We start from the raw sequence: 25,779 nt of genomic DNA on the forward strand, positions 1-25,779 counted from the left end.
AAAGATGTGCTTGGAATTGTATGACCCGCTTTCAGTATGCAGCTGATATCTTTAATGATCACAACTCATGAATTATTATAGAGGATTTATAGCTTACGTACCGTACCACACCCCTGGCAGCCATATTGGATGGTTCAGCTCTTGTGTGACAGCGGTTATGGAGAGTGATATTTCTTAACTACCACAGAATTTAGCAAATGCATTTCTTAAGGTGGGGTTTAGGACTGGGAACTGCATATAAATAGGATTTATTTTGTGTTGAAATGATGTCAAGTTGTAAGATAGCTCAGCACAGTATTATGTCAGGGTATGTGTAGGAATCCTCAAGTTAAATTTAAGACCTTTTTTTAAAGGCCCTTTCCATACATTTTAAGATTACATCCCCTCCTTTGTCAGACCAGGTGAGAGTTACATATATGAATTATGGAAAAAAACTTAAGAGGTGGATGCATTATTCGTCAGACCTCATTTTATAGCTGCTGAGATTTGCATCCCCTGTTATTTCAGCTAGGACAAAAAAGTTCCCCAAAATATGTAGTTAGTTATAGGATAGATGCAGTATTTGGCAGATGGTTTATTTTACCCGCTGAGAAATGCATGCCCTCATGTCTCAGTCCAGGTGAGTGTCAAATGCCTGAAGCTCACACACATAAGAATAAATTGCCCAAAATATGTATGCTAAATGTTAAAACCATTTAACTCCTGGGTCTCTAGAGACACATTTTAGGGTTTAAGGTTTAAAACAGTTGATGCAAATCTCAGCAGCTATTAAAGCTATTCTGCTGAATTAGGACTCTGAACGTTCATGAACTATTGACTTTAGATCATTTATCACCATTGATAAACCCCATAAAGAAGATTATATGTTTTTTTTAACAGTACTTGGGTATAGAAATCATTACGTCTGGTAGTTTTCGCTTTAGTTGTGGGTGCTCCTCCGAGGGCACGCACTTCCATGACACCATTTCCAGAGACAGGCCTCAGCCATGGTTCAAACTCCTTGTCCTCCAACCATTTCTCCAAAAACGTACATGTCCCCATTAGCTAGGTAGCACCCAGGTCTAAAAAGGGACCTTTGCGTTCTTGTAAGCAGCATCAGTCAGTGAGCGCGCTAACAGTTCTATCAGATGACGTCAAATCAAGCAGGATTCCAAAAATAAACTTGAGATACACACCCCTTTACACTAATCTGTTGATTATTTTTGAATTGATCTATAAAACTTCCAATCCAATATTTTGCTTGTTAAATTATTAAAAAATATGGATTATTGGAATAGTTTACCATTTTCTGTCAATCAACGTATCCTTTTAGCACTACAGTATTTGATTAACTTTGTATAACTGTTATATCTCTTATGATAGTCCAGCCCTACAGCGAGCACAGCTCAGTTAAGGCTACCTCCAAAAAAAAACAAAAAAAACATTCCAGCTCTCCTCACCTGTTCTTTAGCTTGGGAAACCCAGGTCTGAATCAGCAGCTCCAGTCTGGACTTGTGGTACTTCCTGGTAGTCTTGACTGCAATAAAAATGTCCTTAAACTCTAACAGGTCCCGTGACCTAGACCCTGAAAATCGACCACCCTTTCCTCCAGGGAGAGCTCCCGTTTTGGAGTCCATCCCCCTCTTGGGACTATGGATATCATTCCTGGTACCTTCAGTCTCAATGGATCTCCCCTGCCCTGCAAAGCGCCTATTAGGCTCTGTGGCAGAGTCAGTTTCCCCTGCATGGACAGACACTCCGGGAACCCTAACATGGTCTGATGGGCCTGCCTTTGCAGGTCTGACTTGCGGTCGGGGCTGAGGCAGGTCCACCTGCCGTGCTGGGGGCTGGAGGGCAGGGATGAGCAGAAGCAGAAGGCCGCAGAATGCGAGGGAAAACAGGAAGCAGAATTTGCTGACACCCACTGAAGCTATGTGCATCCTGACTGGCCAATGGAGCGGGTTCATCAGCCTCCAGGGCTGCAGTCACTTCCAACACCACCCTGTCCCATCCTCACACCATCACATGGAATTCTGCACAGAAAAAGGGAAAGTTTCAACATACAGTATATACAGTATGTTCATACTCTTAAGATTCATTCAGCACCTCAAACAATTCTATTCTTCGCACTTCAGCAGAGTGCAAATACAAGTTGCATGACAGGGCTTTCTGAATAGTTGAAAGTCCCATATGATGCTCATTTTAAGGTTCCTACTTGTATTTTGTTTTTTTTACAAGAACATGTTTACATGTTTTAATGTTGAAAAAAAAATACATTTTTGTCATACTGTGTTTCTGAATAAACCTAGTCACCCTCTGTCTAAAACGCTCCGTTTTAGCGCCCGTCTCTTTAAGCCCCTCTCCTGAAAATCTGCTCTGATTGGTCAGCATTTCTGGGTCTTTTGCATTGGTGCTCTCAGAATCTCTGCACCACCATTGCAGCCAGGGAATAACTGTAACGGCTCTGCAGCAGCACTTTCTACCTATATACACAGTAGTATAGATGTGACATCACAACCGTACAGAAGTCCTGACGACTCGTTTAAAAGCACAGTTTCTGAATTCTACACGTGTGCATTTCTCTGTGGATTGAGTGTTTTGATTCTTTCACAGTATCTATATAGCACCTTGACCTGCTTTATTATCGAAAAATATGGCAATCTCCCTTTTGTCAATATTTTTAAAAGGGACCAATTGGCATGAACCAAATTATTCGAGATCATCCGGTCAATACAGAGACATGGAGGAGTTTCATGCTCCATTTGCCTTATTCTGATAGCTTCTTCACAATAAAAGCCCAGCTAAACAATGAGCTGAAACTCACTATAAAGCTCTGTAAAGTCAGGGAGCTGCAGATTCAGCCTAATTCTCTGTAGGCTCATCACTCACATTACATATTGTCCTTAGATACATTGTTATTCTAAAAATATGAATTATAGCTGCTTAAAATGTGAAGCAGGAATTGTTGGTTTCATTTAAGTGTGGTCACTTTAGCCTTTTTTCAAACTGAATGAATGAAAATGAAACATTTCAGTTAAGATGTGTGTAGTCTATATCCTTGACATGCCACTTCCGGGATTGCTCCGGTGCCGCAGATTCCTCTTCCTTTGTGTCGGCGTTCTAACCTCTGGTGGATTTGTGAGGACTATGGTTAACTCCGATCTCTGCAGGGTAAATCCAGACAGCTAGCTAGACTATCTGTCCAATCTGAGTTTTCTCTTACACGACTATTTTGCAGTGGCTCTGTGCGGAGCTTAGCGCCACCCATGATGATTATTAATTGGTTTAAAGAAATGCCGATAAACCAGAGCACGTTTTCCTCCCATCCCCGAATGCTATGTGGAGTAGCCAGACCTTCCTTCAGCATGCTTTGGAGGAGGGTCTGGCAAAATGAGACCAAGATGTGTGCAATATGTGAATGGTGATCAGAGCAATCACAAACTGTTAACAGTTAAACTGTGGAAGCAATGCGCCAGTTTGTAGTCTGTTAGTATGATATTGTACAAAATGGTTGATGGCAAACACTAAAATAGTTTTCCAAATGTATCACTATTTTTAATGGCCGACCCTGCACATCCATACGGCAAAGTTGAACTCTGACCTGCGACTCTGCTGGAGGCGATTAAGGACCACACTAACACAGGCTTCATTTAAATGAACGGGAAACCACTAAGTCTCTGAGACTACCACTTAGTCTCTAAATTCATTTTATTATTGCTTTTTCTTGTCTGTTTTTCAATCACTGTTCAACACTTTGAATTGCATTTTGTTATGTATGAAAGGTGCTTTAGAAATAAAACTTGATTGGTGTTTGATTGATAAAGATTTACCAATAACTGTCTCTATTTAGCCTTTCATTTCCGTAGAATTAATTCTAAGTTTAATAGAATTTCCAGTCAACTTCTAAGAAATGATTAAATAATTACAGACCCATAACATGAATCAATCAATTTTACTTGTCTAACTGAAGTTGTGATGTATGTTACTTGCTTGAGATGTTGTTACAGTCTTACACTGATCTCTAGATAGAGTTCACTCCTTAAATATTTTCAAAAATATTCACTTTTGTGCATTTTTTGTCCACTTCTCACCAACTCATTTTGTTTTTGAGAAAACTTTCTAACGCCCTATTTTACAGCTCATTGGAGCTTACTTGCTGTTGCATTCCCCCCAGAATAACCCCCCCCCCCCACACATCTGTTTCCAATACTGGTTTCTGTCCCCTACAAAGGGCCCTGTTTAGTTCCAAAATGGATGACAGGAATCCCTATTGACCCCCACCAGCAGACAGGCTTTACTCCTGCTGGTTAGTGTTCCTAGATTTATTTCACATACACTCTGGTTTTGGCAAGTCAGCAGTCAGAGGCAGCAGTTTACCAACCAGTTCATAAGAGTGACATCTGAGAGCCAGGCCTCCACATTGACTGGAGCATATTAACTGGTTGCAGCTATTTTCTGGAGAGCAGGCACACCGCATCGACAGCGAGGCTGTCTTTCAAAGCTCAGGCCAGTGGATGAACTGACTTAAGAAGTATAAATCTTGATTTATACTTCTTCAGTCAGTTCTGCATGAAATCTACTTGCTACTTAGGTAGGTACGTGGAGACCATAGCTGCCAACACTCCCGTTTTTTTTTTTTTTATTATTATTATTATTATTATTATTATTATTATTATTATTATATTATTCTATCAACACAGACATTTGCATCGATAGTCTGGCGTTATAATGTATTTGCCTTGGGTGTACTGTGGAGTGGGTAAAACTGTTTTTAGTGGCAGGCTAGCAGATACTGTTGACTTGAGCTAGCCTAGCACCAGCTAGCTCTGCAGCTGGAAGGACTGGATGAAACGTGTTGAAAACGGTCTCCACTGATAAATAACACACTGGCTAACTTGGAAATGAGGTCCTATGTCCAAAATTCTGAACCACCCCTTTAAAAAGGTGCAATATGTAATACAGACAGCTAGTGTTTAAAATAGTTACTGCAGTACAAATTCAAAATACTAGGGAGACTCGTCTCCCCCGCCCCCTCCTCGCCAGACTCGCAGTTCACGTTGGTTGCCAGGCTGAGACCGCAGCATCCATAACAATATTGGTAGATGCTTGACTCACATAGACAGACATGACTCCACAGCACAGCGGAGTAGCTAACGTTAGATGCTGGCTATATTGACAGTCATAGAAGCCCGTGCTCACGCAGAGCTCTGTACCCAACTGACAGACACACTTTTTCGACTTAGAATTACGGTGAGAACCGCTAAAAATAACACTAACGTTACCTTGCCGTCCTCTCCACCTGACTGAACACACTTTATTGGCTTAGAATTACGGCAACAATCTCTTAACACACTGCAAACTCACGGTCCTCTCTTCCTGATTTACAGCCCCCCCTCTCTTGGTTTCAAATGACTCACCGATGTCGGCTACGGCCGCTGAACAGGCTACACGTTGTAAACAGCCGTGGCCCGCTTGCCTGCTCCTCCGGTAACGTTAGCAGTTAGCAGGTGTTTCCATGGCATGGTGTCGTTAGCCAGGACAAGTCGGGATCACTTTACTGGCTGTGTCTCAATTGTTTTTGTGAGTAACCAACTCGGCAGGGGCGGATCTACCAGGGTGGCATATGTCACCCTAAAAGAAAGCCTTGCCACCCCTGCTGCCACCCCAGTTGGCAGCAACAAATTAAAAGTTATGGCCAAATGACAATTTACGACTGCAGTGAATGCAGCGCGAGATGATTCCAGAGCGGCAAGAGGCTGTTTTGTTTGGAAAACTGAGTGGTGCGAAGCGAGGGAGCCAGGAGTCGCGAGGAAAGGAGACACGGGTGGAAAGAGGTAAAAACGATTAACTATCTATAAAGAAATGAAATTATAATGAAAGCACAGTGCTAGCATAGTTGCTGATTGCTGATTTTGAGATGGTAAAAAACAGGTTGAAGAACGTTATTTCGCTAACTATACATATAATGTTACTTAGGTCTGACGTTCTGTGTAAAGTAGGCTACAAAAGCTAATATTGATTCAACGTCTGTCAAGGAAAACATTGTAAAGTTACTTTGAATCTTACAGAAATGAAGAGGAAAGGTAGCATATGTAGTTTTTTCTCACCAAAGAGAAAGGCGAGAGAAATAGAAAATGAACAACTGAGCAAGGTAGACGGAGAAGATGAGGTGGAAGGAGAGACAAAAGAGATGGAAGGAGAGAGAGAAGACGAAGATGAGGTGGAGAGAAAAGGGCAACAGAAAGGTGACAGAGATAGAATACAAGGCCAAGGCGACCAGGGACAGGAGGAGGTGGGAGAACACCGCAGCGGTGAAGATATGGAGGGGAGAGCATCACCAAGATGAGGAGGGAGAAAGCGAGAGACAAGATAAGGTGCAGGGCTCAGACAGTGAAAGGGAAAGGAGAGTGCCTGGGCCATCACCAACAATCTCCAATCGAAAATGTTAGTGTGTGTTAACACAGTCTGATGGTTATAACTAATCAATGACAGTTCCTAATGGATTATATTTTCACTAGTTGTAATATTGTATAATAAATTGAGATGTAATTCAGTATGAATCTTTCATCCCCTCCATCTTCTAGACGTATCCAGGTCCAGGTGTGAGGTGCCAGTGCAGCCAATGCGTGAGAGTTTCCCTAAGACCCTCCAGGGAGGAGCCAGGAGAAGCTTCTGCAGCGACTGGTACAGATCTCATCCCTGGTTAGAATACTCGCAATCCAAAGATGCAGCTTACTGTTTTGCTTGTAGGCATTTTTCACTCCCCGATGCTCCAAGGACTGTTTTCACCTCATTCGAGGGTCATCGTAACTGGAAGAAGGCTACAATGAAAGACCTCATGCCAGATCTGAAGGCCATGTAAATGCAATGTTCGCATGGACAGAGAACAAGAAAATTATGGATAAAAATACCTCAATGTTTGGACTAATGGATGAGCAAAAAAAGAAGCAGGTGGCTGAAAATCAATACTACATTAAAAGATTAGCTGAAATTTTAGTTCTAACAGCCACAGAAAACATAGCACAGCGGGGTCACAGGGAGTCTCTCGACTCCGAAAAAAAAGGTGTTTTTCTGTCTATGTTAGACCTGCTGGTTAACCATAACCCCATCATTAAAAAAAAGACTTGAACAACAAGCTAAAATGCTAAATACACAAGTAAAACAATACAGAATTAAATACTTGAGTGCTTGGCTGCAATGATCAAAGAAGAAATCATCCAGGAAGTTAAAACGAGCAAGCAGTTTTCAGTTACTGTTGATGAAACTAAAGATGTTAAGGAAAAACGAGCAAATGTCATTTGTTCTGAGATATTTTTACAACGGTGTGGTTCATGAAAGCTTTCTGGAGTTTGAAGTGGCAGAACACCTGGATGTTGCCGCCTTAAGTGACAAGATTATATTCTTCCTTGAGAAGCATGGGCTGGAGTACAAGAACAACCTTGTAGGCCAGGGCTACGATGGAGCAGCAGTGATGCGCGGGGCACATGCAGGTGTTCAAGCTAAAATAAAAGAAGTAGCCAAACATGCCTTCTATGTTCACTGTAGTGCACACTGCTAGAACTTAGTTATAGTAGACGCTGTAAAAAGTGTGGCAGATGCAGGAAACTTCTTATCATTATTGGAACGACTGTAAGTATTCATGTCTGGGTCTTATGTACATAACAAATGGCTGGAAGTGCAGCGGGAGATGTTTGATGGTGCACCAAGGGAACTCCAACAGCTAAGTGATACACGTTGGGTCTGTAGGCACATAGCATGTCGCAATGTTATGGACAGGTTGCCTGCAATAGTACAGGTGCTTGAAGAGATCGCATCTGAGAACAATCCACAAAGAGCTGTAGAAGCAAGAGGGATGTTGGCTCAAATTGATCTGAATGTTGCTGGATGTCTTGTTCTGTTCAGAAAGGTCCTGAGTGACTCCAAGTTTTTATCAGACATGTTCCAGTCTAAAACAGTGGACTATGCTAAGGCTGTTGAACTTATTGGTCCAGTGCCATAGTCAAGCCTCTTTTGAGGAAATGTGGAGTGAAACACTTGATTTATGTCAACGAAGTAACATTGATACAACTCAGCGAAAACCAAAGAGGCCAAGACAGACAGCAAAGGTGCTTCAGGATACTGTCATCCACTCCACCTTGGGACAGCATGTAGTTCCAGATAGCAAACACACGTTTTGTGTCTCTGTGTACTATCCAGTTCTGGATAACATGATTGGAGAAATAGGAAGAAGATTTTCTAACACAAATTGTAACATTATGCAGGGTGTCCAGGCACTAAATCCGTCAAGTCCAACTTTTTTGAGAGAGGAGGCTGTTCTCTTATTGGCTGAAGATTATGATTCAAATATTGAGGATCTCAAAAACGAGTTACATCAGACGAGGAGAGTACTAGACAGACAAAAGGGGGAAAAGGAGAGTCCTACCAGTCTAATGGAGTTCACTCCGTTTTTGGACCCATACCAGGATGTGTTTTAGGAGTTGTAGAGGTTGTGTAAAATAGCGGTTGTTTGACCCGTGAGCAGTACATCCTGTGAACAAAGTTTTTCATCTCTCAGGCTCATAAGGACTTATTTGCGGTCAACTATGGACAGAAAAGAGACTATGGAGTTTGGCTGTACTCAGCATTGAATCAAAACGCACAAGGGCATTAGATCTAGATTAATTTGTGAAGCGTTTTGCTGAGCAACATGGAAATTGCCGCATTCAGCTGTTGGCATGACAACTTCATGTTCTGCTCACTGGTGAGCCTGTACAAAGATGTTAAAATGATGACCTCAACAGAACCGGTACTTACCTACAGTTCTGTGTTTATATCTCTATTTTGGGAACTGACAACCTTTACTAAAACCAAAAGTGTGAGGAACAAAGTTTAAAATGTGACACTGGTGTAAATCCTGCTGAACATGACGCAGTGTTGTTATTGTTGTTTTTTAATGTTTCTTCTTTTGTATATACAGTATAAAACTGTCCAGAAACGGCCTGTATGAACCTACTCACAAAATGTTTTGTACTTTTTCAGACTGGGAGCAAAATGTATTTTTATGTGACTTCTTTTCAGGTTTGTGGAGATATTGATGTAACATACCCTTTGTAACTCTGTGAGCCTTTTTGTTGATTTCTTTGACACAACAGCTCATATTTACATGTATGAAAGGTCCCTTTCATGTCGCCTTAACTACTGTGAATATTGTATATACTGTACTCCTCATCACTTAAACAAAAAAATTGTTCAAGTTACTGAGGGACAAATGGGGAGATGTGTGTTCTGAGTAAACACTAAAAGCGATGTCCAGTACCTTGTTTGAGTGCCGTGACCCATTTATTTCTACAGCGTATTTATATTTAGTACAGCTCTGTCCATAGATCTTCATTTGAAGTTTTTCTTTGTATAGTTTCTTCTTGTACTGCAATGCTGCCTCTCTCACACGGTCAAAAACGGTTTGCTTCCCCTCTCACACATCTGCCACTTGATGATGCCCCTTACTTCTATCATACTTCTATCTCCTGTTAGTGAGATCACATCGTATGGTCACTTATTCCTAATATGAACTGTTTCACATGAAACATCAAATGCAAGACATTATTGCATGAGATTAAGTTTGTCTGTATGAGTTTGTAAATGGCAGCCTGTGCCCTTTTGTAGTGTGTACATACTGTGTGTACATACTATTGTTCAAATTCCTGCCCCCCTCTCGCCACCCCATAAATATTTTTCTAGATCCACCCCTGCAACTCGGGTACTCTAGCTATATAATTCAATGGGTGTACACGGATGTTGAAATGACATAAAATGCCCGTCCCTTGTAACGTTAGCCATGAAAAATTAGCCTGAAGCTAATGTTTACCCGTTCAGGAAGAAATTAGCCAACTCTGCGTCCTTTTGGGCTCTAAGCTGTCTCCATCTTTCAAATACATCTCCAATATTTACCCGGGGTTTGTTACGTCTCTGGTCACACAACTGTTAGAAACACAGCAGTTTTTTTAGGTCGGGTAGAATCAATCTCTGTTGATCCTGTTAGTTTGTTTGCTGCTTTCATGGCTGTACTAACGTTACAGCTGTAGCGCGCTGGGTTCACGTGTTTACAGGTATATCTGGCAACCTGGCCTGGGTGTCAGACTGGGCAGTTGATACCAACACACACACACACACACACACACACACACACACACACACACACACACACACACAACGGAAATTTCAAAAGGAGAAAATACTGGCATTAGCATTGTTGTCTGAAAAGATAGTATTTCAACTTAGCGCGTTTCCTTAATATCTGATGACGGGGGTCATTTTTGGATTTATTACAGTAAATATATTACATATTGGACCTTTAAGTCCATTTTCCTGATAATAATTACATAATTTTCAATGCAGGTCTTTTACTTGTAACAGAGTATTTTTACAGTGTGGTATTGGTACTTTTACTTAAGGAAAGGATCTGGATACTTCTTCCCCCACTGAATACAGGTTAATGACAACAACTGTGCTGTGACATTGGCTACACTGACATTTCAAATGTGTAATCACAGAGAGGATTAGAGCCAATAGACAGTTCCCTTCTTTATTTACTGCCATACAGGTTTGGACCATCAAGCTTAACTCATTGTTTTCCAATAATCAAAACTGCAAGAAAAAGATGCAAGACAGTTATCAAGGGTGCTGCTCTGCAGCTGACCTACGACCTCCAAAAAAAGGATGTGGAATTGTGAAAGGGCAAGCAAAGAGCAATAACTCATTATAATACAAATTATAGTAAAAACAATGATTTCTAGTATACCTAGTCCACAATCAAAGTTTGTTTGAAGAGTTTCTAAATTGAGCCAACATCTCATTGTTATCCCATTGTAAAGACCACAATCTCCTTTACAGATTTCCGACCGTTTTTAAAGGGCACAGTGCTTCCACTGAGAGATTCATACAACCAACTATGTCTCCTGATACTTTAGCCATTGCCTTTAATGCCAACCTTAAGATAGCTCTGGTAACTTGCTTATCAAACAGCTATTACTTCCGTTTAAAAATGCGAACATTTAAGATCGGCTTGTTTATTACGCAATGTTACATACAGTATAATTATGGCACAAGTGGTATTAAGAGTCAAAGAGACACACTGTTGAATTCGGCAGACGTATAATTTCCCAAGCATTTCTACAGCAGTGTAACATTAGAAATGTTCTGAAAAGTAGAATTTGCATTCAACTAGCTTAAATATGCTGATTGAGAATGACATCTATGACGATTTGAAGAGTAGCATAGTTTTAACTGCTAACGTTATACCTTTTATCCTCTTGTATACGGGATGCAAAAGTCAGTCTGTAACAAGCGCTATCTAAATAGAAAGATTGCCAAGTGGAGTTTGGCGTGGTGAAACAGCTTTGGAAAGAAAGAATGGTATTGGGACCTCGCTGCAGCACTTACCATGACATTTTGGAGGACTCATTTGACGGTTTTTTTCCAGTATGACGAGGACGGAAGCATATAGCTTTTACTGAAAAGCAACTAGCTTACTGAAGAAGTTTCGATGGTGTTGAATGATAACCTGAATGCCACAGGATCCACTGCTCGACTCGCTGTCTTTCTTTTTGTTCCGACGTGACTTTAAATTTACCGTAGATCCTATTCTGCCCTTTCGGAGTAGGTCAACGGCCTTATTGGCGTTTACGAAGTTATTAAGAAGACTTAAACCAGCACAAGGTTACTTTCACTGCCAGCCCATCCACTTCGAGTTATCCAAACATTTCACAAACCACTAAACTCATGTCGGAAAGCCGTGCCAAGCTGGCCATGATAATACAATTGCCATTCCGGTCACATCTTTCAAAATAAAAGATTTATTAAAGCACTGTATCGTCATCGTCAGAAGGGTAGAAGGCAAGGCGGCCTGAGTGTAACTTTTATAAAGGTCAAGAAAATAAAAATTAAACGTAGTGACTTTTTGTAATAGCCTATTGGCATTACAAATAAAAACACGTAGGCCTAATTTAGTCAAATATCTGATAATGATTCACAATGTACCAGAGGTTTTTCAATTAATTATATTTTTGTTACAAAATTGTAATTAGGCTACATAACTAAATCATTTATTACAATTTGTTACAATTCCAATGAGTCGTATTGCCCATTTATTTAACAACGTTATTTTCTTTCTTTTAAACGTTTATAACCGTCATTTAGGCCAATGCAAAACTGATAACAATTATTTACAAATTAAATGTCAGACCACTTGGAATGGTCACGATTAGGCTACAATACTCAACGTTTTAATGTTGCTAAAGTGTAATGCTTTTATTCTTAAAATCGACAATGTCTGCTAATTGAGATTACACTCGTCAACTTGACGCAGCCTCAGTCACCGCTGTGTTCTGTGACTATTGTTTGTGAAGTCAACTCGTTTCAGTCGCAGCTCAGCGCTCTCTGCCGGTCGTCAGACCGCAGTGCTTCTTTGCAGTGTCTACTCTGCACAGACTGATGTTGCTTCAATGATGGAAAACATTCTGACAACAAGGTACATCACAAATCAATGAGAGACATTTTTACTGCACACATGGGTTAAAGTAGCCTATATATAGAAGTGTGTGTACGTATAGGCTCGTGGCACTTCTATTAGAAAAAATCCATTATCAACTACTGTATTTATTTTATCTGTTTCTATCCCACAACACAAATGTCATCAGAAATACTACATAGGCCTATATAATGCATAAGAGCATTCATGCAATATTTTGTAATTTTCTCATTAACATATACCATGTGCTGACATGAAATGTCAATCAATGTATCTACCAACAAGAATTGTGTGACCTTTGTTACCTACTACCATTGCACCAGCTATATATGTTTATATTTCTCAGTCAGTAGGGAGTTGGGTTGGGAACTGGATGGTTGCTGGTTCAAGTCCCCGTACGGACCAATGTACAGAGTGTGGATTGGTAGCTGGAAAGATGCCAATTCACCTCCTGGGCACTGCCAAGGTGCTCTTGAGCAAGGCACCGGAACCCTAACCCTTTAAGAAAACACGAGTTACCAGGCGAAACAGGGTACTTTTATTTAAATGGGATTCAAATTAAACCATAAAGCATTACAGAATAGTGCAATCATAAAACAAAACATAGCAACAAAGAAAATGAGAGGATCCCGTTCAAATGTTTACATACCCTTAGATCTTAATACTGTATTGCCCTCTTTTGCATCAATGACAGCTTGCAGTCTTTAGTGATAGTTGTCGTACCTTATTCCCCAGATGGTAGAGATGCCCATTCTTCTTGACAAAAAGCCTCCAGGTCCCCTAAATTCTTGGGTTGTCCTTCATAAACTGCACGTTTGAGTTCTCCCCAAAGAGGCTCAATGATATTGAGGTCAGGAGACTGTGATGGCCACTCCAGAACCTTCACTTTGTTCTGCTGTAGCCACTAAAGGGTTGACTTGGCCTTGTGCTTCGGATCATTGTCATGTTGGAAAAGTCCAAGTGCATCCCATGCACAGCTTTCAGGCTGAGGAGTGCAAATGGTCCTCCAATATTTTCTGATAACATGCTGCATTTATCTTGCCATCAACTTTGACTAAATGTCCTGTGCCTCTGTAGCTGACACACTCCCACAACATCAGAGATCCACCTCCATGCTTCACAGTAGGGATGGTGCACTTGTTGACTCCTCTCCAAACATAATGTTTGTGGTTGTGACAATAACGTTAAATGTTGGTCTCATCACTCCAAATGACTTTGTTCTAGAAGTTCTTAAGCTTGTACAGGTGCTGTTTGGCATATTTCATTGCTCAGTAATGGCTTTTTTCTGGCAACCCAACCGTTCAGCCTATTGTTGTTCAAGTGCCTCCGTATTGTGGATCTTGAAACAGTCACACCACTTTCTTGCAGTAAAGCCTGTATTGAACCTGAAGTAGGTAAGGGTTCCTTCTTTGCATCCCGACCAATTTTTCTGGTAGTTGAGGCTGAATTCTTTGTTGGTCTGCCCGACTGTGGCCTTGATTCCAGCCCACCACAAATTCTCCATTTCTTTATCAAACTTTGAGCACTACTGACCGCCATTTTTAAATCTTTGGATATCTTATATCCTTTACCTGATTTATGCACTTCAACAACCTTTTCTCCCTAATCTTGACAGCTCTTTTGATTTTCTCATGGTTCAGTGAAATGGTTCATTAAAGGGTATGTAAACTTTTGATCAGGGCAATTTTGGGTGATTTCAGTCATTGTTAGTCAAAAAGGGCAAACACAATTATGTGATAATAAATGGCTTCACCTGACCGCTATCCCTTAAATAAGAGAGGTTTTCTGCATGATCAGTCATATTTTCAAAAAACTGGCAGTATTTAACTAATTCTGCCAGGGTATGTAAACTTATGAGCACAACTGTATTGGGATTTGGGATTGGGATTGAACTGTCATTGAGTCCCTTTTGGATCAGGCCTCTTTTTTTGAAAATTGTTTTATGCAAATGAAGTTTGAGTAGGTTTTCCACTAGTCTGTTAGATTGGGACCAACATTTACTGAACACTTCTACATCGAAAGATATAACCATACCCCTTTCCACTAAGCAGTGCACTATCAGTAGAAACAGGTGTCCTCATGTCATTTTGGCTGTAGAGATGAGTCACATTGATTGATTAGTCTACAGTATATCAACGACGTTCCACTTCCGGGATTGCTTCGTTGCAGACCAAAATTCTGCCGGATGTCCCTCATTTCAGCCGGATGTCCGTCCGGTTCCTCTTTGTGTTGGCGTTCTAACCTCTGGTGGATTTGTGAGGACTATGGTTAACTGCTCCTCAGATCTCTGCAGGGTAAATCCAGACAGCTAGCTAGACTATCTGTCCAATCTGAGTTTTCTGTTGCACGACTAAAACTACTTTTGAACGTACACACGTTCCACAAAAACAAGTTCCTTCCCGAGGCTATAGCGCAGCGGCGCTGTGCGGTGCTTAGCACCGCCCAAGACGATTGTGATTGGTTTAAAGAAATGCCAATAAACCAAAGCACGTTTTTCTCCCATCCCAGAATGCTGTGTGGACTAGCCAGACCCTCCTCCGCAGCGCTGTGGAGGAAGGTCTGGCAAAGCGAGACTACATTGAGATTAACGTCAGACCTGCACATTTAATGCAACACACAATTAACCTACTGAAATACAGTGCATGTTTGCTCTAAAGTGCTCACAGTCATTCTCCCAAAGCTGCCAAACCAAAAGAAAAATAATAAACAAAAGAATAATGTATGTCCGTTAGGAGCTACATTCATTCTGGATAACAGTACATCAGATCACATCAAGATGGAAGTACTGGCAACCTAGTACTAGCTTGTTGATTCCAACATCTGGTTGGCTCCTAACAGCTTTCACCAACTCTTATGTAACACAGAGTGCAGCTGCTCCCAGGCCCAAATCGTGGAGTCAAAATGCATGAGTAGTTGGTAAAGAGAGTGGAACAATAAGCACACAAACAAGAACCAGATATTTTCTCACAACATGGTAGACCAAATCAGAACTTAAGCAGCATTAATAGTTTTTTGTCTATGTCTAGGCAGCAGAACAAGCTGTAAACTCAACTTTGACATAAAGTTGTTATAGTGAACGTGTTAGCAAACCGTTGCCTAGTCACACAGTAGGGTTTTTCACTAAAACAACAGCTGCTTACTGTCCCTGGAAGCGATGAGTAACTAATGAGTTGGTGATCATTCTCTGTGGGTTTGTCACTATGAGCGACTTCTTACATTACAGAGGTAAGAAGTCACAGTAATTTGATCTATTATTAATATAAAAAATATTATTGCAGCTTTTAGGGATCTGAGACAATTGAACCCAAAAGCACAACTCACGAGGACAAAGAAGGTAGAAGCAAAAAGTTCTTTACTTTGAGTTGTTGTATATTTAGTTGCAGCACTGCGTTGCCGATGTGTGGAGAAGGAACTTCGTTGACACTGTTCTTGATTATAAAAAGGTTTATTACATCAAAGATTCCAGCATCAATTTACAAGCTTCTGCAGGAGCTCGGAGAGACGACCAACCCAATCTTCAAATATTGTCGCTCTGCCTTTTCTTTGTGTGAATTCAGTATATATCCTTTACATTGTAATAACTCCATGCAAGCAAAAATACACACAGGGTCAGGCAGAGTCAAAGTCCAAAAGGCATGAACACAGTAAAAACAAACTAGGTGACACTTGATCAAAAAATGCTGGAAAGCTAGGCCACAGCACTGAGACAATCTGGCAGAGGGCTAGTGGAAATGAGTGGTAGATATACTGTGGAGCTAATGAGAGAATGGGGAACAGCTGAGTGGGGGAAATGGTAAATTGTACAACTGGGTGTTAGATTTCATGTTTGGGAGGACAAGTAAAAGTGGGATACAGAATATTCCAATAAGTACTCAGTAGAAAATGGAACTCTGCAAGGTAGTGTATGTAGTCCATTATTGTTTAATATAATGGTCAATGACATCTTTGAACAGGTTGGACATAATGTAGGAAAATCACTTTTTGCTGATGGCTCTTTGGGTTAGTGGTCGAAACCTGGACTATTTAAAAAACAAAATGCAAGCTGCAATAGACAAAGTGGAAGAATGGACTAATAGATGGGGATTTAAACTCTCAATTGAAAAAACACAAGTCATATGCTTTGCTAAACGACATATATACATATACCTATGAAATTATATGGACAAATAATTGAGCAGGTGGTTAGGTTTCTTAGGGTTTTGTTGGATGAAAAGCTGACTTGGTGTCAACATATTGTTAAGGTGAAAAATAAGTGCAAAAAGATCAATAATATACTAAGATGTCTATCAGGGCAAGATTGGGGAGCGAATAGAGCGTCATTATTAAATGTATATACGGCCCTTTCGAGAGCAGTACTAGATTATGGTTGCATAGCATATGTATCTGCAGCAGAGACTAATCTTAAAATGCTTGATGTACAGCAGGCTCAGGCTCTACATAGTTGTAGTGGTGCATTTAAAACATCACCAGTAGCTGCAATACAGATTGAAATGGAGGAAATGCCACTGTGGATTAGGAAGGTAAAGTTTATGATGGCATATTGGGTCATTTTACAAGGTCATGGAATATTTCATCCTACTATGACCATTTTGCAGGATTTTTGGGAGCATAAAAGTCCAATTTTCATAGTTTTGGGTGGATAGGAAATGTAAAAGCAGAAAATATAGGTTTAGGAAATATAAAATATAGTCCAACAACAGGTCTGTCATCAATTATTCCTCCCTAGTGGTTTGTGATGCCATTAGTAGATTTAAATATCCAGCAACTGAAAAAGAAGTCTGAGCAGAGATATACTGGGAATATAGTACAGCATTATATTGAGCAACACTTTGCAGAAAAGTTGTTGATATTCACAGATGGTTCAAAAGATCCTGAGACTGGACGTACTGGAGCCGCAGTTTACATTCCACACTATAAGATATGTATAAGGAAGAGAGCCACAGATCATTTATCAGTTTATACTGTTGGGCTTCTAGCTATTATATTAGCATTGGAATGGTTGGAAGAAAATATCAAAATTAATACACTAATTGCTTTGGATAGTCTGGCAGTGCTTATGAGCATAAAAACAGTGAAAACATGCAGACAAGATCTAATTTTTGAAATACATAATTTATCATACAGAATGTACAATAAGCAAGTAAAGGTTTGCTTTGTGTGGGTTCCTGCCCGTGTAGGTGTAGATGGAAACGAGGATGCTGACATATTGGCCAAGCAATCAACTAAATCCCAGATTGTGGACATGGAAATCCCACTTAGATAAACTGAGGGCAATCAATATTAAGCATCAAATGGAAATAGTATGGCAAGAATACTGGGACATAAATGACACAGGAAGACATCTATATAACATTCAAAGACATATTGGGTCAGGAAGTAGACAGAGGCAATTTTTCCACGTCTCAGGATAGGACATACTGGACTAAATAATACACTCCACGTAGAGGTAAACACCCAACTGGTAGATGTATACAATGTGATCAGCATGAGTCTGTGCAGCATGTGCTGCTGGATTGTAGGGGCTATGAAAAGGAAAGGCAGAAACTGAGATTAGCATTAAGAGAAGCTAAAATAAGCTTTACAGTAGAACATTTACTTGGAGATGCAGCATGGGGAATGCATGCTCATATTATTGAATATTTGACAGAAACAGGGCTGTTAGAGAGAATTTAGTTTAGTATATCTTATTTTTGTTGAGTTCATTTTTTTTCCTGCTAATCTCTCTCAGGTGGCGATAATGCACCTGAAGTTGGTTGCCAACTGCCACTAAAAATCAGAAGAAGACGAAGAAGAAGAAATGATGGGAGGGCAGGCAGATGAGTGGCTGGGTCTGAATCGACCGCAGAGTTAGACACAAGAAGGCACATAGGAGGACTGCAAAATCAAAACCATGACAAGTGATGTTGTACAGGCTTATTTGGGAATATATTACAAGGCTTGTGGTCAGAGGTCAGCCTTCAAGGTTGGCTCCTTCAGGGGAAGGGGTGTGAGAGAAAAGCAGGGAGAAAATCAATTAACTGGCTACAAACATTATAAGGTCAAGGTAAACTCTTATTATCCCAAAATAGGGAAATTTGGGTGGTCAAGGTGCAGATACAGAAAGATACACAAGTCATAAAAACAGATACAAATATGAATATTGATATAAATACGAATAAATATAAATATTTCACATTCCATTTCCCTGTTCCATCCCCCTAATAACACACACACACACACACACACACACACACACACACACACACACACACACAAAGGGAGGGCATTTCCAAACTCACTCTGATATACACTCCCACAAACACACAGCCGCACATATGTGTGCACACACACACACACACACACACACACAGAGCACTTCCAGGTACCCCTCAGCATACGTACACATACACTCATAACACTACGATGTGCAGTGGGCTACATATATAAATACATATACATATATAGATACATACATTGCACCATACAAATATTGCATACAGATTGTCATTCTCCTAGCCCAGACCTAAATACCATTGGACCCTATGTTTTTGCGCTGTCCCTCTCATTTTAACAGTCTCATTGCTAAAGGAACAGAAGACCTGCCAAACCTGGCTGTTCTTATTTTCCTTTGCAGAATCCTTCCATTGATCCATGTTATTGATCATCTTCCCTCTCAGAAGGATTTAAATGAATGTCACGCTTTAGAGAAGTTTCCATCTAAATATTCGAATGTAGGTTTGCTTTTATAAACCAACATTAAACACACTTCCTCAGTCCTGGTTTGGACCGCTGGACTCCACTACTGTCTACAATGTAGTGGACAGTGTGTACTTACAAGGGTATTTCAGTATTTTTCATCCTCACCTATATTTTCCCATGTTGTTGTGTCTAAGTGACCAATGGGGATAACAATGTTCAAAATTGGTCCAGTATTAAGAGAGCCCTGCAGCCGCAAACCTGCAATATAATAGCACGGGACAGTTATGCACCATCAATATACATCCACTAAAAAGTGCTGTTTTTGCCACTGACAGGCTTAGATTGTTATTATAATAACAGGTAAATAAAAGTTATATTATTATATTATAAGTTGCTGGGAGACAATTGTGGAAACGCTAGTGAGGGTTAAAGAGAGGAGTGGCGGGTAGCTTAGTGTTATCTAAAAGATGTTCAATTGTGCATTTCTGAATTTTGCCAACACAATTTCAAGCTACACTTCGCTCAACTTTCATAGACTAATGCTACCTTTGTAGGATACGGACAGGCTGAAGTTATGGAAAAAGTGCTCTCTAGGGTGCCCCTAAGGCCTCTAGGGTGCCCTTTAAATGGACAAAACCGGATCTAGGGTGCCCTTCCAGTAGACAAACCATGATGCAATGTCCTCTAGGATGCCCTTAAATGGAGAAAGCATGATGCAGTGCCATATTTCTACGCGCTTATGCCCCACTGCATGCAGCTGGCTACAGTCAGCCAAAGAGGAGAAGAAATCCTATACCAAAGCACATTTTCCTAAAGAAAAGTGGAACTGCTTCTCTTTATATTTTTTAGATTCATCTACCAATCCTTATAGAGCTGGCTCAGGTTTACCTTGGACCAGCTCTTAGTTCTGCTGTTATAGTTCTAGACTGCCGGGGGACTTCCTTCCTTTGACACACTGAGCTCCTCTCTCCTCTCTCTTTCCATCTGTGTGCATCCATGTCCCAGAAATGCTTGTTACTAACCTAGCTCTGGGGAGTTTATTCCCCGGAGTCCTTATGTTTTCTCGCCTCGCAGTTTTCCTTGGATTAGGGTGGCTCCTAAATCATGGTTGCAGCTGCCGCCGTGGTCCTGCTTAGTGCCCTGCTACGCCCTGCTACACCCTGCTACGCCCTGCTATGCCCTGCGGTGCCCTGCTACACCATGAAGTACTACAACTACTATTTCTAGTCATAGTTCCATTATCTTTATTGTGACTATTATTGCCACTGTTCATCACCCCCCCAACTGGCACCGTCAGACACCCCCTACCAAGAGCCTGGGTCTGTCCCAGGTTTCTCCCTAAAAGGGAGTTCTTCCTCACCACTGTGGCACTAAATGCTTGCTCTTGGGGGAATTACTGGAATTGTTGGGTCTTTGTAAATTATAGAGTGTGGTCTAGACCTGCTCTATCTGTTGTGTCTTGATATAACTCTTATGATTTGATACTATAAATAAAATTGAATTGAATTGAAATTGAAAGCTGCGGACAGAGCGTACTTAATGTTGACCTGGTAACAGTACACACTAAAGCATGGCAGTATAACAGCAATATTTCAATCTTTTCATATTTTGTTAGACTCTCATAACAATCTGAGCCTGTCAGTGGCAAAAACAAGCACTTTTAATTGACGTGCACGGCGGTTGCTATTGCAAGGTTTGTGGCGGTTGGCTCCAGCGCTCCCCCTCAACACTGGACCAGTTGTTGTTCCCATTAATCACAAAAACATGGTGGAATAGGCTCCAGGTTAAAAAATAAACAAGTTTCAGGTCCTTTATTTTATTTTATGCAATGTAATAGCATACTTACCAACACTTTTTTGTAATGAATCAGTATAATACAAATTAATTGGCCACATGGTGGACCTGTGACCTCCGGGGCCCCCCTGGATTTATCTGCGTTGCCCACAGAGAGATAGAGAAAAAACAGACACAAGAGGAACCCCCAGGTCTCTGTTTATTATTGATCACAAACACATTACCTTCCATCAGTTGCATGTGTGACTCTTTTGGGTGATGAATCATTTCATGTAAATCATAAAAATAATGAAAACCAACAGTATATATATATATATATATATATATATATATATATATATATATAATAATAATAATAATAATTATTATTATTATTATTATTATTATATAACTTGTATTATCAGACTAACATGATTGCTATTGTGTATCCAAACTGGACCTCAGTTTGAACAGAAGAGAGACGTTTTTGTGCAGCACAGCACCCTTTAAATCTCTGCCCTATTTAACCTTTAATGGGTGTAGTAACCAGAGTAACCAGATAGAGTAAGTAGGTGAAAATATTACACACTGATTTTAAAATTAAAGCTAGGATATGTTGGAAAAGTAGTGTACATATAAAAAACAAACAAAGGATGAACAAAGTTGTTTCACAATTCTTTCATGAGTGACATTATTCCCCACATTTCTGAAGCAACTGGAAGGGATTTTAAACAATTCACTTTTTGGATATTTTACGCTAAATGCATCATTCCAGCTCTTCAACTGGTTTACAACACCAATTCACACAGAATGGGCACAGGGAAGTTACAGATCCACAAACAGAGGGGCACCGTGTCTTCATCTCATCAAGGACACCTCTCAATATGGTCAGATAGGAACAAATCAATACATCAATTTGATGATTTTGATGATTCTATAAACTGGAGTTTATAGTGAAATTAAATGAAAAAAATGTCTGGATATACTGCTCAAATAGCCTTCTAGGAGGAATCATATTGCTTTGTAGTCATATTACACATATTGCCAAATGCTGAATCATGGCCTTACAACTCCGCATTATGTCATTTCAACAAAAACAACACTTTACAACCCATAATAAGTGGTAGCTACTGTATGGCAGAAGTTAAGCCATGCTGCATAGGTAGAATATTAAAGTGCTCATATCATGCTCATTTTCAGGTTCATAATAGTATTTAGAGGTTGTATCAGAATAGGTTTACATGGTTTAATTTTCAAAAAACACCATATTTTAGTTGTACTGCTCATTGCTGCAGCTCCTCTTTTCACCCTGTGTTCAGGTCTCTGTTTTAGCTACAGAGTGAGACCTCTCACTTCTGTAACATCTTCCAATAAAGGAAAAGGGGAAAAAGCCATGAAGCATAATATGAGCACTTTAAAGGATAATTCCAGTGTATTAGTACTTGGGTCTTGATTTAAGTAACTGCTGAGATCTGGGACACTGTAAGTCAAAGTAGAGAAAGTTGGTCTGCGAACTTTAATAATTTTACAGTTCGCCTTCATTTTCTCTTCCAAATACATTTCATGTGACTGCTTTCAGATCCCTTTTTGGTAATTGCACTACAATCAGATATTTCAGCAATTAAAATGACTGGGCCTTTAATAATACTGTGTTAACCAATGAAGTGTATTCTAACTGCACACAACTACACCGTAGAACAGTTCTTCTGATTTGTGTCTCAATAGTGTTATAGCCTTGCACCGTCTAGTGAGTTGTCAATTGTTTTGGATGGAGTAACAGAGGTGCAGTAAAACTTCAAGCTTAGAGTAAATACTGAGATTTTACAACAAGGTTTGTGTGTAGATTCTCTGATTACACAGGAGTAAGATGACAGCTGGTCTCACAGTCATTTCAATGAGCAGGATGAATCTTGAAAGGTTTTTCCACTGCCTAACTATTCCAAGCTGTACATATACGTAAGGTACCTTCACAGAACTCTGGATTTTGGTTCAGTTTGTCTGAACTAGAACTATATCCACGACGGTCCACTTCCAGGATTGCTCCGGTGCTGCAGGAAATTCCGCTGGCTGCATGAATCTTCACCGATGTCTGTTTCCTTCCTCTTTCTCTGTGTTGGCGTTCTAACCTCTGGTGGATTTGTGAGGACTATGGTTAACTGGTCCTCAGATCTCTGCAGGGTAAATCCAGACAGCTAGACTATCTGATCAATCTGAGTTTTCTCTCGCAAGACTATTTTACAGCGGCTCCGTCCGGAGCTTAGCACCACCCATGACGTTTCTGATTGGTTTAAAGAAATGCCAATAAACCAGAGCATATTTTTCTCCCATCCCAGAATGCTGTGTGGACTAGCCAGACCCTTCTCCGCTCCGTAGCGTAGTGAATGGTCTGGCAAAGCCAGACTAGTCTGAACAGACACCGCCGAACCACACTAAGAAACCTTGGTTCCTAAGCGTCCTCCAGCAAAACTATAGTGCAGTTTGTTAGGAGAAGACATGACACCAAAATGCTAAGGTCTAGGGGTATAGACGAATCCAGCAGCTGATTTATGTGTTGTCAAGCACCGCCGGCGTTACTGCGGTGGCAGAGTAGATCTGAATTCACTGACAGTGAAAGCAGAGTTCATCCCAACCAGCAGTCTGTGTGGATGTGGAAGTTATTCAGTCACAAAGAACTAGTCTGAAACCGGTTGTGACTCAGGATTTTGGGAAAAAATAAAAGTGCTGTGTGGTTATTAAGCCAGCAGGAATACTGGCTGGCCAGTATTTAAATAATCAACTCTGTAATTCCTTGAATTGCGATCAGAAGAAATGCCTAACTTAATAGATAAATACAACATAATTTAATTTAATACAAAAGTGGAATTTCGTCCAGGAAACATAGTACTAAGCTGGCAAGAACTCAGCCAGGCGGCGGCTCACCGACTGTAGGCAGATCACTCGGCCTTTTGATGACAAGCTGCTCAGGATGTGATCCAAACATGAGGATTTAATAATATTGGAGATTTAGAAAAGTAAAAATAACTTGTGGATTTTACGTTCCGTTTTTTCCTAAGTCTTAGTTTGTTGTTGCTGCTGATAACAGCACAGAGCAGAAAAGACGTCCAGCCCTTTGTTAAAACTGGGCTGAATTTAAATCTAGGTTTTGTAGATTATAACCTTCATTTTAATAGCCTTTGATGACTATACTTTTTAAAATATAATCAATATTACAGGCTCCACTGGACAGATTTTTTGGAACAAGCGCTTAAATAGTGAAATCCTTTGCATACATTACAGTGTTATAGACGTTTCTACAAGTCAGGTGTCATCGCAGTAGTGGCGACTTATCTACTTCTGCCTACAAACCACATTTGTCTACAAGAACACAGACCTTGCCAAATGTATTTGGTAATGGATGAATTTGAAGGAAAGCTGGCAGATGAGATGTTATTATAGAGAGGTGAACATGCTGAGTGCTGAGTACAGTGGTGGTACTGTGTCACAGCAATAGAAGCTCCAGTATGGGTACAGCTTGGCACATGTGCCCTGGAAAAAACCTTTACAAGGACCACATTATAGCTCATACACAATACAAGTTTCACGAATGACCACTAGAGGGTGACAGAGGCCTGTATTTGGGCTCATGCACACACACGCACACACAAACACATACACAGAGGAGGGAAGGCTGGGGACTCTGCTGGCTCATGCTGGAGGGGCTGAGGCCTGATCATTCGTCAAACCGTCCATCCAGGATGCTCTCAAAGGAGAAGGGGAAAAACTTGAAGCCCTGGCCACAGTAAAACTTGTTCTGGAACTCCACCCTGAAAAAGGAGGACACACAGGAAGAAAGTGGTGGTGAGAACTGGGGTTTCAGAAGTTTAAATAGATCAACACACAATGGAAATGCCAGAGTATGAAGTGTTTCCTGTTGAATATTATCAAGGTGAACTGAGGAAGATCATTCTCAAAAGGAATAACTATCTTTCAGTTGATAAAATATGTGTAATCAAATGACTGCCAGCTTTGGACAATGAGCAGGGTCAGGACAGTGGTGTCACTCACACACCTGTTCATCACGCAACTTCCTGTATTTATCTAATATTACTCCCACATTGGCAGACACATTTGACCCTTATTACCCCCCCCACGTAAATATATAACAAACAAGGATTAACAGGAGTAAAGGTGTCAGGATGGCAAACAGCATCTGAAGCTCTCTTCCCTTACCAATGTTGGAGTTGGGAGGCTGTGACCGACTTTCCGAGGGATAACACTGGTTCATAGTCAGGAAGTAACAAATCAATAGATCCATTTGACCCATACATTAATTCTAGAAACTAATGAAATGAAATGAAAATGAAAAATGTGATTTTCTGGATATACTGATCAAATACTGGGTGGAATCATATTGCTATGTAATCATATTACAAATGTTGTATCATGCACTTACAGCTCCCCATTATATCATTTTATGGCAAAAACTGCACTTTACAACCCAAGGAGTGTTTCTAAGTGGTAGATAGGGCAGAATCTAAGTCATGCTACACAAACAGCACATTAAGGGACAATTCCAGCTTATTACAACTTCATTTAATTGCTGAGAGCTGGGACATAGGACAATAGGTAGGTAGGTAGGTAGGTAGGCAGGTAGGCAGGTAGGTAGGCAGGTAGGTAGGCAGGTAGATGTGTAGGCTTTCGGCTGTCCTGATGTCAATGGGGAGCTCATTCCACCATTTAGGAGCCAGGACAGCAAAACATTTTGTTGAGTGACATAAATGTCTGAACCAGATTTCATATGAATTATGCATTTTATCTATTTAATTAATTATTTTATTCTAAACAAAACTGGTGGAGCAAACAAT

The 25,779-nt window shown here is 40.4% G+C and overlaps 2 protein-coding genes across 2 annotated transcripts in view; both read right to left on the reverse strand.

The window, feature by feature from the left end:
- Positions 1 to 11,759, reverse strand: part of rfng (RFNG O-fucosylpeptide 3-beta-N-acetylglucosaminyltransferase) — a 28,982-nt gene extending 17,223 nt beyond the window's left edge. The window contains exons 1-2 of the mRNA XM_078278705.1: positions 11,398 to 11,759; positions 1,440 to 2,012 (exon numbers count right to left, since the gene is read on the reverse strand). Of these exons, the coding sequence (XP_078134831.1) occupies positions 1,440 to 1,946 (507 nt within the window). The 5' untranslated portion in view covers positions 1,947 to 2,012; positions 11,398 to 11,759. The remainder of the gene's footprint in view (positions 1 to 1,439; positions 2,013 to 11,397) is intronic.
- A 9,602-nt stretch (positions 11,760 to 21,361) lies between these two features.
- LOC144536598 (V-type proton ATPase 116 kDa subunit a 1-like) overlaps positions 21,362 to 25,779 on the reverse strand; it is a 40,064-nt gene continuing 35,646 nt past the window's right edge. Inside the window, exon 21 of the mRNA XM_078279815.1 lies at positions 21,362 to 24,738. Coding sequence (XP_078135941.1) covers positions 24,645 to 24,738 — 94 coding nt within the window. The 3' untranslated portion in view covers positions 21,362 to 24,644. The remainder of the gene's footprint in view (positions 24,739 to 25,779) is intronic.

Source organism: Sander vitreus, chromosome 21 (assembly GCF_031162955.1).
Source record: "Sander vitreus isolate 19-12246 chromosome 21, sanVit1, whole genome shotgun sequence".
Classification (NCBI taxonomy): domain Eukaryota; kingdom Metazoa; phylum Chordata; class Actinopteri; order Perciformes; family Percidae; genus Sander; species Sander vitreus.